This window comes from Microcaecilia unicolor, chromosome 5, assembly GCF_901765095.1.
Source record: "Microcaecilia unicolor chromosome 5, aMicUni1.1, whole genome shotgun sequence".
Lineage (NCBI taxonomy): Eukaryota > Metazoa > Chordata > Amphibia > Gymnophiona > Siphonopidae > Microcaecilia > Microcaecilia unicolor.
This window is the reverse complement of record NC_044035.1, coordinates 166,900,665-166,914,163: the sequence shown is the minus strand read 5'-3', so window position 1 is coordinate 166,914,163 and position 13,499 is coordinate 166,900,665. Positions and strand designations below refer to the sequence as shown.

Below are 13,499 nucleotides of genomic sequence, written 5' to 3'. Positions count from 1 at the left end.
GTGGTATATTATAAAAATGCACTTAATATTGTTTATTACTACTATTTAAAAGAAAGATATCAAATGAGGGCAAAGCTGCCTTCATGCAGAAGTCCAGAGTCAGTCTAAATGTGCTAATATTTACCCAGTTCTGTGATATATATTTATTTCTTCTTATCCTCACTGAAACGTGGCCATCTGTACTGTATAGAACAGTGAAGAAAATGAGCGCAAACTACAGAGTTTATAATTGCTGTTTCTACCAGCTACAATAATTTTTGAAGCAATTTTTGGGAAATTCAATTATTATTTCATGTTATTATATCTAGATACAGGGAAGCTTTCAAATAAATTAAAAAGCTGTTCAGTAAGTAAAAAGAGAAAAATATATATTTGTTTTATTCCACCTTTTAAGGCACTGCCTATCCAACTGAAACAGCTTTAGACTTCAAGACTTGTTACAGTGGACCACCACGCTTTGGCAGTCCCTCATTTCTAATCTTTTGCTACTTCGTTTTGCTATTGTTTTGGGTGTACTAAAACCGCGACAAGCTCCGCCTACTGGCTTCATTTCTTACAGTGGCCCGTCTATTAAGCCTCCTTGACCTAGAGTAATCTAATTGGCGTCAGCGTTTTGACGTCACTTCATCCAACCTCTGTCTTTGGTAGGAGCGTAAACTTCGAAAGTGGATGCCGAAGACTACGTCATGACGTCTCTCTTAGCCGGGGGATGGATAATGACGGGCCGGGGCTAACTCAGCTGGAGGGGCAAAAGCCTTGAGCGGCGGGTTCAGTGAAAGTGGGATGTGAGGAAGGAGATTAAGAAGCGGATTATGGAGGTCGAGTCCTCTTCCGGCGATCTTTTAGCAGCATCTTCTGCCTTACTGTCCACGGAGCATGGAGCTGAAGGACACCGACTTCTCCCATTGGCTAAAGACACCGGCAGCTATAGGTGGGCATTGAAAATAAGGAAGCGTGTCTTCTTCAGGCCGCAGGTTTAGCGGGAACGGCGGATATTAGTAATTATAGTATATTGGCACTCCCACCAAGCTGTCAGATGTTCAGACCCGGTTTATATAGTCCTGGTTTTTATCTCCTTGCCTACATGTAGTTCCTCTGTTCCTACTGATTTCTACTACTATAAGATTTCTCCAAGGAGACAAACAAAAAACCCATAAGCCTGCAGGGCCATACAGGTTGTGGAGTGAAACCAGGACTAGATCTGCTTGCTCTGAACATCGGGAGCTAGATGGCAACCCCGCATTGCTTGCCCAAGAGTGGCACCCTGGGATGGTGAGTTGAGAGACATCTTGTCTATCAGACGAATGAACAGAGGGAACCTTGAATTAAACCCATATAACTGTTAAATGTTTAGGTCTTTTTACCACCTCTCCAAATCTTCATATATCAGTTACCCACGATTTATAGAGATAAAAGAGCAAGGCTGCCACCTATGAGAGGTAATTTATTTACTTACCAAATATATTGATATAATTAATATTTTCTCATGGGAGGATAGAACTGCATAAATATGCAGGCTGTATCTATCGCTACAACATACAGAACTGAAACAGCTATTTTTATACACTTTGTATTTAACAATGATTTACAACGCTTCAACAAGTTATCTTACCCAGGATCATCTAGTCTTCTTTCAAAGCCATCTGGTTTCCCGCACCCGCTAAACCCACATTCCCATGTTTGTTTATGCTTCCTCTTTTCCCAGGCCTGTTTGCCCGTAAGGATATCATATCATATCATATCAGATCATAAGTTCCTGGGCCTCACGATTTATGGCCTTTGCCCTTTGACTGTACTCCAGGGTGCACAACTGTGTTTATTATCTACAACCTTTAGCCTACGCTTCATTTAGCATCTGACAGCAGAGCAAGCATTGTAGCCGTGTGCCTGCCTTACTAAAGAAGCCTGATGTATGTTTGACTGTGCCAGAAATGAGCTCCTAATGTAGCAACTGCTATTCACATGATCTGAATTTTCTGATTCTGCTTGAGCTTGCTCTATACATCTATACAGGTAATCAATAGAAATAAAATAAAACAGAGAAAAGAAAATAAGATGATACCTTTTTTTATTGGACTAACAATACATTTTTTTGATTAGCTTTTGAAGGTAACACTTCGTCAGATCAGAGATAAGCAAATGTTGATAAATAACAGTATATATAAGTGAAACATGAAAGCATTGCAATAACAGGCTACGATTATACAGGATGTTTTTTTGTAATAAACACATCATAAAAATACACATATATGACTAGCTTTCTCTGTGCATATATTAAAATAAAATGTGAATGTTATCAGAAAACCAAATGTGACCACATAGCAAGAAAATGGTCATTATTTTCAATCATTGCACATTGTATAAAGACCCAGAACCATTATAATGATGTTCATAAAGGCACATAATCAAAATTAAACTTATCTGTGTTCTGAATCCAGGTGATCAAAAAAACATAACTTTCTGTTCAATCTGTTGAGCTTGGTCAGTATTATATGCTACTAGTGTTTAGCTGTAATATGCAATATCATTAAACAGTATATATAATGGAAAATATGAAGAGGGAGGCTTCTGCTGGAATCCTGCACCAAAAAAGTCTAAATTCTGTGCACAAAATTTGCATATTCCAGAAGTTTATTTTTTTATAATTTATTATTACAACCCCCTCTCTGTACACAGATACCATCCATATTTTTCCCAGCACCCATAGCATCCAACTTTTTACCAGACCCCCCCCCCCCCCCCGTACACCATCCATAATTTTTCCCTGTACCCACAGCAGCTATAGATTTTCTACCTCCCCCCCGGCATCCACACACCAACTATAATTTTTCCATTCCTACACCCACACACCATCCATAATTTTTCCAGCCTCCCCCTCTACCCACACTAGTGATGGCTAGTGAGGGCAGGAATGATCCCCAAACATACTGTTGACCCAGGAGGGAGACTGCTGCTGACAGATGATTGACCTGGAAAGGGGTCTGCCACTGTTTCTGGTCGAGGGGGAAGAGTGGGGGCTGGGACAGGGCTAGTTTAATTTTTGTTTTATCTGGAACTGGACAGCCAGTTTCAGCTTCAGATTTGGTTTAGGCCGAAACCAAAAAATCCTGGTTTGTATTAGACTCTAAAGCATAACCACAATCATGAGGGAAACCTTGAGACAGACAAATTTATTCCTATATTAGGATTTACGTGATAGTGTCAGAAATATACATGTTATAACTATACAGTAGAACATTAGTATAACAGAAATGTGATAAATGTCAGCAGGGTATGAATTATATATGAAGATAGGCAGGATGGAAGAATGTTCATATAACACAATATACTTATGATATCAGCACAATTGAAATGTATCAAAGAGGGGATGTAGAAGCGATAAGGGATGGGAAAGGGAACGGGCCTTTGTGTGTGTGTGTGTTTTTTTTTTTTTTTTTTGCAACTACATTCAAAGCGGTTTGCATAGTATATACAGGTACTTATTTGTAGCTGGGGCAGTGGAGGGTTAAGTGACTTGCCCAGAGTCACAACGAGCTGCAGTGGAATCGAGCCCAGTTCCCCAGGATCAAAGTCTGCTGCACTAAGCAGAGCTAAGATGTTCAAAGACAGCCTGGATATTTCAGGTTTGCCAGGTAGGAGGGTCCCAGAAAACAACAGGGTAACCAATTCACAAACTCCAAGATGGAAAACAAACACAGCAGATCAGTATGTGAAAAAAAACCGAAGGTTTAATAGAAAATTGTTGAATAAAATTAGAAAGGCTTTCTAATTTTATTCAACAATTTTCTATTAAACCTTCGTTTTTTTTTTTTTCACATACTGATCTGCTGTGTTTGCCAAGTAGGAGAACATAATTGGTTACATTTTCCCTTGAACTAGATAAAATCTGGACACACACTTTATTATAAGTTTAGGAATGCCAGCTTTTTGGGGAAGAATGTTATAATTCCTGGTACTTCTAGACAAGAGACAGATAATGCAATTGTCTTAGGAGCAACTTCGTTACTCCATTAACTTGATTACTAGTAAATATATGTGGTAGTACTTTTAGTAAATCTAGCCCTAAGTAAGTAGTCTACTCTACCAGATTCTTTGCTGGGCCCTGATTTGAAACTACGAGTGGAGGAGTGGCCTAGTGGTTAGAGCACTGGTCTTGCAATCCAGAGGTGGCCGGTTAAAAATCCCACTGCTGCTCCTTGTGATCTTGGGCAAGTCACTTAACCCTCCATTGCCTCAGGTACAAACTTAGATTGTGAGCCCTCCTGGGAAGAGAAATATCCAGTGTACCTGAATGTAACTCACCTTGAGCTACTACTGAAAAAGGTGTGAGCAAAATCTAAATAAATAAATAAATATATATCTTCCATATCATCATGCTGATAATCCATAGACTGGTGGGTTGTGTCCATCTACCAGCAAGTGGAGATAGAGAGCAATCCTTTTGCCTCCCTATATGTGGTCATGTGCTGCCGGAAACTCCTCAGTATGTTCTCTATCTCAGCAGGTGGTGGTCACACACAGCAGCAGCTCTGGCTAGGCCTCCAAGCCTAATTTTTAGGTTTTGTTGAGTGCCTGGGGTTGAGGGCTCTTTTGAGCAAGTGCAAACCTGGTGGCGCCAGGTCCCTCCTTTTCTCCCCCCTCCCGCTGGCTCCGTTAAAAAAAAAAAAATTTTTGAACGTCCTTAAGGGCGTTTATTTCGACGTTTATTTAAACGTTTATTGCAGCTACTCACTGGGACACCAGGTCGTTACAGCTCAGAGCGAGAAGCAGGTAATTTTTACCTTTTTATAGCGGGCAGGGGGTTCCCCAATTGATCTCCACGTGGCCTATGGCGTCGGAGGGCGAGGGCGCGAAGAATCGCTCCCCGGACCGCGTGTGCGCTTCGAGCGGGGATGCGTGGGTTTTAAAGTCTGATTCGCCCTTGTTGGGTGTCAGTTTGGAGGCCGGTCAGTGTCCCGGGTCTTCCTCCGGCGCGGCGGTTTTTCCCGCCATAAACGCCCATCCCCCGCTGCTCGCCTCCGCCATCTTGGCCGGCCACTCTGCTCGGACTGCTTCTTCTTGGGCCGCCCTTGAGCTGGGAGACGTTCATGCCATGGCCGCCCTTGATTTGGGCGACGGCAAAAAGCGGCTAAAGTTAAGCGCCATTCTTCCCGCGCGGCTCCTTCGCGGAGTGTTGCGCCGGCCGCCATCTTGGATGCGCAGCATGGTTCTCCCCCGCTCTTGCGAGCGCCGGTTGAGGGTGCGTCTAGGGCTGTGGCCCAGGCTGCTGAATTGCACAGTTTGGGGGGTTTCTCCCCCGAGTTTATTTTGCTGCTGCATCAGGCCTTCCTTATGCAGAACGCTGCCCCTTCTCCCTTGTCCGATAAAGGGGTTGAGGCCCCCGGAAGTAAACGCCCTCGGGTGGATGCCCAGGCCTTAGAGGACGCTGTTTCCTCTGATGTAGATGAGGGCAGCGTATCTGAGTTCTCCCAACGGTCCTTTGGGGATTGCTTGGAAGAGACGGATTCCCGCTTGGATGGAGCGGATGACCCCTCTGCAGCACGGATTTTTCGCTCAGAGGATTTGCCCAACCTGTTAATGCAGGCCATGAGCATTTTGAAGATTTCCTCTCCGGAGGACGTCTCTCCCTCAGCCCCTGTTGGCTCCGCCATTATGCTGGGGACGAAGCGCCCGCCTAGAACCTTCCACGTGCATGGTGCCATGCACACCTTAATTTCGGCTCAATGGGATGTCCCGGAAGCGAGCCTCAAAGTGGCTAGGGCTATGTCCCGCCTCTATCCTTTGCCTGAAAGTGAGCGTGAGGCCTTTGTTTGGCCTACCGTGGATTCTTTAATCACTGCGGTGACTAAGAAAACGGCGTTGCCGGTGGAAGGTGGCACGGCACTAAAGGACGCCCAAGACAGACGATTGGAAGCGGCTTTAAGGTCGTCCTTCGAGGCGGCTGCCTTAAGTTTGCAGGCCTCAGTTTGCGGCTCCTATGTGGCCAGGGCGTGCCTGACGTTGGTGCAGCGGGCTTCCCCCTCGGATCCTTCCTTGAGGGCTGACTGGCCGGCCCTGGAATCGGGCTTGGCTTATTTGGCAGACTTACTGTATGATGTCTTGAGAGCCTCGGCTAAAAAGTTGCATTTTAAAGGCAAGCTGCTCTTTGGGGTCGAGCTGGACAAAATCGTGACCGATCTCAGCACGTCTAAGGGCAAGAGGTTACCAGAGGTCAGGGCTCGGGCCAGTGCTCACCCCGGTATCTCCAGAGGACGGTTTCAAGAAGCCCGTCGGTACCGCCCGGGCAAGTCGGGCTCCTCTGCCCCCTCTTCCTTCAAAAGGAACTTCTCCCCCAAGCAGCATTCCTTTCGCAGAGACCGCCGTCCCGGAGGTACGCCCTCCGGTCCTCCCCCAGGGTCTCGTACCCAATGACGGGATCTTGGTCCATGGCCCAGTGCAGATTGGAGGACGCCTGTCCTCGTTTCTGGGCGAGTGGACCAAAGTAACTTCAGACGCTTGGGTCCTGGAAGTCATCAGAGACGGCTACAAGTTAGAGTTCTGCCGACCCTTAAGAGACGGGTTTGTACTCTCTCCCTGCAAGTCTCCGGTCAAAGCTGTGGCAGTGCAGCAGACCTTGGACAACCTGATCCGCCTGGGTGCGGTCGTTCCGGTGCCAGAAAATCAGATTGGCAAGGGACGTTACTCCATTTACTTTGTGATACCAAAGAAAGGAGGTTCTGTCCGGCCTATCCTCGACCTCAAAGGGGTCAATCGGGCCTTGAAAGTGCGGCACTTTCGCATGGAGACTCTCCGCTCTGTTATAGCGGCAGTGAAGGCAGGAGAGTTCTTGGCTTCCTTGGACATCAAGGAAGCGTACCTGCATATTCCCATCTGGCCTCCTCATCAACGCTTTCTGCGTTTTGCAGTCCTGGGACGACACTTCCAGTTCAGAGCCCTCCCTTTCGGGTTGGCTACTGCTCCGCGGACCTTCTCCAAAGTAATGGTGGTCATCGCGGCCTTCCTGCGAAAGGAAGGAGTACATGTCCATCCTTATCTGGACAACTGGTTGATCCGAGCCCCCTCTTATGCAGAGTGCGGCAAAGCTGTGGACCGGGTAGTTGCTCTTTTGAGCTCCCTGGGATGGATCATCAACTGGGAGAAGAGCCAGCTGCGCCCGACTCAGTCCCTGGAGTATCTGGGAGTTCGATTCGACACCCAAGTGGGCAGAGTGTTCCTGCCAGACAATCGGATTGTCAAGCTTCAGGCTCAGGTGGACCAGTTCCTAGTAGCCTCTCCTCTTCGGGCTTGGGACTATGTGCAGCTGTTGGGCTCTATGACGGCCACGATGGAAGTAGTGCCCTGGGCCAGGGCTCATATGAGACCACTACAGCACTCTCTGCTGCAGCGCTGGACTCCGATGTCGGAGGATTATGCTGTGCGCCTTCCCTTGGACCCAGCAGTGCGCAAGGCGCTGAGCTGGTGGATACAGACAGACAAGTTGTCTGCGGGAATGCCTCTGGTGACCCCGGAGTGGATTGTCGTAATGACGGACGCCTCTTGGGCTGGGGAGCCCACTGCTTGGGAAGGACAGCGCAGGGGCTCTGGTCTCCTGCAAAGGCAAAGTGGTCTATCAACCTCCTGGAACTCAGAGCCATTCGGTTGGCGCTTTTGGAGTTCATCCCGGTACTGGCGTTGAAGCCAGTACGGGTCCTGTCGGACAATGCCACGGCTGTGGCCTATGTCAACCGCCAGGGAGGTACCAAGAGCGCCCCTCTAGCCAAGGAGGCCATGAATCTATGCCAGTGGGCGGAAGCGAACCTGGATCAGCTGTCAGCGGCCCACATTGCCGGAGTCATGAATGTCAAGGCGGACTTTCTCAGTCGCCATACCTTGGAGCCCGGAGAGTGGCAGCTATCTGCTCAGGCGTTCTTGGACATCACGAAGCGCTGGGGCCAGCCGAGCCTAGATCTGATGGCGTCATCGGCCAATTGCCAAGTGCCGCGCTTTTTCAGCAGAGGACGGGACCCTCGATCCCTGGGAGTAGATGCTCTTCTCCAACAGTGGCCGACACAAGAGCTTCTCTATGTGTTCCCGCCCTGGCCCATGTTGGGCAGGGTGCTAGACCGGGTGGCAAAGCATCCGGGCCGGATAATCCTGGTGGGTCCGGATTGGCCCAGACGTCCCTGGTATGCGGACTTGATCAGGCTCTCAGTCGACGATCCTCTGCGGCTGCCAGTGGAGCAGGGCCTGTTACATCAGGGTCCCGTGGTGATGGAGGATCCCTCCCCCTTTGGTCTTACGGCCTGGCTATTGAGCGGCAGCGTCTGAGAAAGAAGGGCTTCTCAGACAAGGTCATCGCCACTATGCTGAGAGCGAGAAAGCGCTCTACTTCTACTGCTTACGCCAGGGTTTGGCGTATCTTTGCAGCGTGGTGTGAAGCTGGCTCACTTTCTCCCTTCACTGCTCCAATTTCTTCAGTGTTGGCGTTCCTGCAAGAAGGTCTGGAGAAAGGCCTGTTGCTCAGTTCCCTTAAAGTCCAGGTAGCGGCTCTGGCTTGCTTCAGGGGCCGCCTGAAGGGTGTTTCCCTGGCTTCGCAGCCAGATGTGGTGCGCTTTCTCAAGGGAGTTAATCACCTGCGCCCTCCTCTGCACTCAGTGGTGCCTGCGTGGAATCTCAACCTGGTGCTAAGAGCATTGCAGAAGCCGCCTTTTGAACACTTGTCGAGGGCATCTCTGAAAGACCTGACGTTGAAAGCAGTCGTTTTGGTGGCTATCACTTCAGCCAGAAGAGTTTCCGAGCTCCAGGCACTCTTATGTCGAGAGCCTTTTCTGCAGTTCACTAAGGCAGGAGTGACTATTCGCACAGTGCCTTCCTTCCTGCCCAAGATTGTTTCTCGCTTCCATGTGAATCAGCAGCTCTGTCTCCCTTCCTTTCGTAGGGAGGACTACCCAGAGGAATACTCTGCTCTCAAATATCTGGATGTGAGACGTGTCATCATCAGATACTTGGAAGTGACCAATGATTTCCGGAAATCGGATCATCTGTTTGTCCTGTTTGCAGGTCCTCGTAAGGGTCTGCAGGCTGCTAGCCTACAGTGGCAAGATGGGTCAAGGAAGCCATTGCAGCGGCTTATGTGGCCGCGGGGAAGGTGCCGCCTATCCAGCTGAAGGCTCACTCTACTAGAGCTCAGGCGGCCTCGATGGCAGAGGCCGGGTCCGTCTCCTTGGAAGAGATTTGCAAGGCGGCAACTTGGGCTTCGGCCCATACCTTCTCCAGGCATTACCGCTTGACTGTGGCTGCTCGGGCGGAGGCCCGGTTTGGAGCTTCAGTGTTGCGGTCAGGGATTTCAATGTCCCGCCCTGGGTGAGTACTGCTTCGGTACATCCCACCAGTCTATGGATTGATCAGCATGATGATATGGAAGGTAAAATTATGTATCATACCTGATAATTTTCTTTCCATTAATCATAGCTGATCAATCCATAGCCCCTCCCAGATATCTGTACTGTTTATATTCTGGTTGCATTTCAGGTTCAAGTTTAGTCTTCAGTTCCTGTTCAGGAGGACTTCGTGTTCAAGTTTTTCAATGAATTCTTCAAGAGTTGAGACGAGTTTGTGTTACAGTGAGCTGCTGCATTCCTCTCCCCTCCGTTTTACGGGGCTGGATTGAGACTTAAATTCTGCCGGCGCTCCCTCCCGCTTCGTGCGGCAGTAGGGCAGCTTTGTACCCCTCCCGCTTTGGCGGTGTTAGGGTCAGCTCCTCCCGCGGTTGCAGGATAAGCCAGATCCCCCCGCATCGGCGGGTGTGGTGTCCCTCCCCCGCTCCGCGGGGATGAGCTGGACGGATTCCCCTCCCCCACTTGTGTGGGGATGAGCTGGGTTAATTCCCCTCCCCCGTTTCGGCGGTGGTGAGCTGGGCAGAGTGTCCCTTTGTGGGTGTAATTCTCTAAGTGCTGAGTCCTGCGGATGGAGCTTGGATATCGACATACTGAGGAGTTTCCGGCAGCACATGACCACATATAGGGAGGCAAAAGGATTGCTCTCTATCTCCACCTGCTGGTAGATGGACACAACCCACCAGTCTATGGATTGATCAGCTATGATTAATGGAAAGAAAATTATCAGGTATGATACATAATTTTACCATATGCTAGCTACTTGACCTTGTTCTGTTTCTCTGTCCTGAAAAAATATGACCCACAAAGCTATTAAGCCTGGATCTATTTGAATCACTTATTTGAAGGCATGAATAAACATGTGGAGGAGTGACCTAATGGTTAGTGCAGTGGGCTTTGATTCTGGCAACCTGGGTTCGATTCCCACTGCAGCTCCTTGTGACATAGGGCAAGTCACTTAACCCTCCATTGCCCTGGTAGTTATGACCTGGCTTGACCACTGTTGGGAACAGGATTGTGGGCTAGATGGACCACTGGTCTGACCCAGTATGGCTATTCTTATGTTGTTATCTAGTGGGCCTTACTTAAAATTGACTTCCACCTATGAAAGAGATCATTTTTGAGAGAGAGCCACAGAGGATTGGGATGTTTTGCTTATAACGCCCCAGAAAAGTCCATTTTAGAGCCATTTTCGAACAGGAAAAATGTCTGTGTTTTCATTTCGAAAACGGCTCTTCTTTTTAGATATCTTCTGTGGAAAATGTCCATTTTTCAGACTGACATGTCCACCTTATGAATGCCAAAAAAAAATCCAGGCAGAAGAATGTCTGTCTAGCATCCCTGCAGATCAGCCTAGTAGTCAGTGCAGTGGACTTTAAACAATGGCACCCAGGTACAATTCCCACCATAAGTCCTTTATTTTGTATTGTGAGTCCTCCCAGGAACAGAATAAAACCTACTGTATCTAACTGTACACCACTGCAGTAGCCTTCAAGGTACAGTTAGTAGTTTGTTGGTAGTTTATTGTATTTGGAGTGCTCACAATTTCAACTACTAATGTACTAGGTAGAGTGAGATTTGGACCAGAGTTCCCTTGTTCATGGGGGGGGGGGGGGGGGGGGGGGGGGAGGGAAGCATCAACTGGGGGATTATGGGGGGGGGGGGTCAACCCTTAATCCCTCCAGTGGTCAGCCAGAGCACCTTTTTGTTACTTGCATGCAATTGAAACAGGTCTGAATACAAACATCCTTTTTTGACTTCGATGTTCTCTTCCTGTTCCATTATCACTGAAAGATGTCCTTATTTGGGGCCTGCCCTAATCTCTCCCAAAACATGCGTCCAACAAGCCGCCTTGCCATTTGGATGAACTCGGTGGAAGAAGTCCAAATTCTGCCTTTTCAAAAATTGCGATTTAGATATTTTCGGCAGATGGACATTTTTTTTGATCCATTTTGAGATGTCTGCTTCGAAAATGAGCTCACTGTGTGTTTGTATTAGTTGATTTAGTTGGGCATAGGAATGCTGTAGTCCTTTAGCATGTAGGTTTCAAAACTCTCTCTGCATTTTGGTTCAAAGCCTATGGGTACTCTTACCAGTTGTTTCCTCTTTGAAAGTGCCAAGGGGAGAAAGTACCTGCAGAGATCTGCACCTGTTTTTCCTGCAAAAACACACACAGAGTTTTCCTGTGGTCTGATTCCCCTGCTAAACCTGCTTAGTTTTCCTGTGGGGTACAGTGGGTGGCTTTTTAAAATTGCCATTTTTAGGGATCTATTTACTAAAACATTTTTTTCCATTTTGTGTCTATATCCACAGTGTATATCCATTGTATGCAAATCTATCTCATGCATATTCATTGTGGGTTGCCTGAAAACCTGACTGGCCAGGTGTGACCCGAGGACTAGGTTGGGAACCCCTGGTCTATGGGAAACAAAGTTTAGTCTAATTCAGAACTCTCTTCAAGAGATACCTGGCTAGTTAGGTTTTCAGGATTACCCCAATGAACATGCATGAGGTAGATTGGCGTACAGTGGGTTTCTGGAGTGGAGGAGTAACCTAGTGGTTAGTGCAGTGGCCTGAGAACCAGGGGAACCAGGTTCCGTTCCCACTGCAGCTCCTTGTGACTCTGGGCAAGTCACTTAATCCTCCATTCTCTCAGGTACAAAAAAATAAGTACCTGTATATAATATGTAAACCGCTGTGATTGTGACCACAGTATATCAAATCTCATCCCCTTTCCCTTTCTAGTGATATGTGGCACACTTTCAGCTTTCTCTATGCCCTGCTTCAAAAATCCCCATTTCAAGAAAGTGCTAGCAAAACAGTTCCAGGGAAAGGCAACTGATAAATGTTTTAACAAGGCAAGATAGTTCTGCCTGGGAGGCAAGAACTCAAAAGATAAGTGCACAGTTTTCACCTAGTATATACTATTTTAAAAGTTACAAGTGATTTTATAGCACTGTGGTGTTTGGGATGCATAAAAAAATGAGCATATGTTGCTCTCCCCCAAAAATTGTCAGAGTTACCCAATGAAAGAAGTGCTATGCCACTTTTTAGCAGCATTATTGACTGCAGTTACAGTGGTTTATATCTGAGGGTACTCTATACATATAAATTATAGATCTGCCACATTATACTGGTGTGAACTGTTTTGCTAGCACTTTCTTGAAGTTGGTGGCTAAGAGTCCTGGTTTGTGTATACAAGTGGTTGAATGTTACCAGAGACATTGATATTGTAAATACGTTTTCTGTTGGTCAAAAATCCCCATGGCATACTTTAAATTCTCACTGCCCCCCTCTCCCCATGGCACACTGTTTACTCTGCTCGCCCCTCCATGGCGCCTTGAGCTGGCACCAGCTGCTATTTCCTCCTCCCTGACTTCAATTACTGTTTTTGTCCCTACCATTTCCACTGGGAGGGCATTCCAAGCATCCACCACCCTTCCAGTGAAGTTTCCTGATATTGCTCTTCCATCTTTGAGAAAGGTTTCTTTGTTTATTAATACTTTTCAAGTATAAAGTAACACCAGAAACACCACAAAATCTGCACGATCATACCTAAACCTCCACTACCCAAGCAACAAAGGACTCAAATACAAATCCACCTATGCATCCAGCTTTTCCTACTTAAGCGCACAACTATGGAACGCACTGCCAAAAATAGTAAAAACTATGCCAGACCACCTAAATTTCCGGAAAGCACTAAAGACAGACCTGTTCAGAAGAGCATACCCCACCGACCCAACATAAAAATACCTGGACACCTGCGACACAATGTAACCAAAGACCGTAATGGACATTACCTGACTCTTCCTCTCCCTCTCTAAGTTCCCCCCAATTGTACCCACCAAACATGTACCTTATCTACTACAATATCACCTTGTATTCATTAATACCTTGTATTTGTTCAGACCGGAATCGGCTGACGCCGTTAACGGTAATATGTAAGCCACATTGAGCCTGCAAAAAGGTGGGAAAATGTGGGATACAAATGTAACAAAGCTCCACTTCTGGTGATAGAGTGCTGTGTTGATATGCTTTTGCAATGTTTTTGTTACTTTACAATCTGCCTGGTTTTGGAGGGACTGTACTACTGTTACTGAGATGACACCAGAATTTAAATATTCA

The 13,499-nt window shown here is 47.2% G+C and overlaps 1 protein-coding gene across 2 annotated transcripts in view; it reads left to right on the top strand.

The window, feature by feature from the left end:
* Window positions 1–664: 664 nt before the first annotated feature.
* Window positions 665–13,499, top strand: part of FBXL15 (F-box and leucine rich repeat protein 15) — a 77,079-nt gene continuing 64,244 nt past the window's right edge. The window contains exon 1 of one of the 2 annotated variants that reach the window (XM_030203549.1): window positions 665–931. In XM_030203549.1, the coding sequence (XP_030059409.1) occupies window positions 813–931 (119 nt within the window). In that variant the 5' untranslated portion in view covers window positions 665–812. The remainder of the gene's footprint in view (window positions 932–13,499) is intronic. The other variant, XM_030203548.1, reaches the window with a different exon arrangement.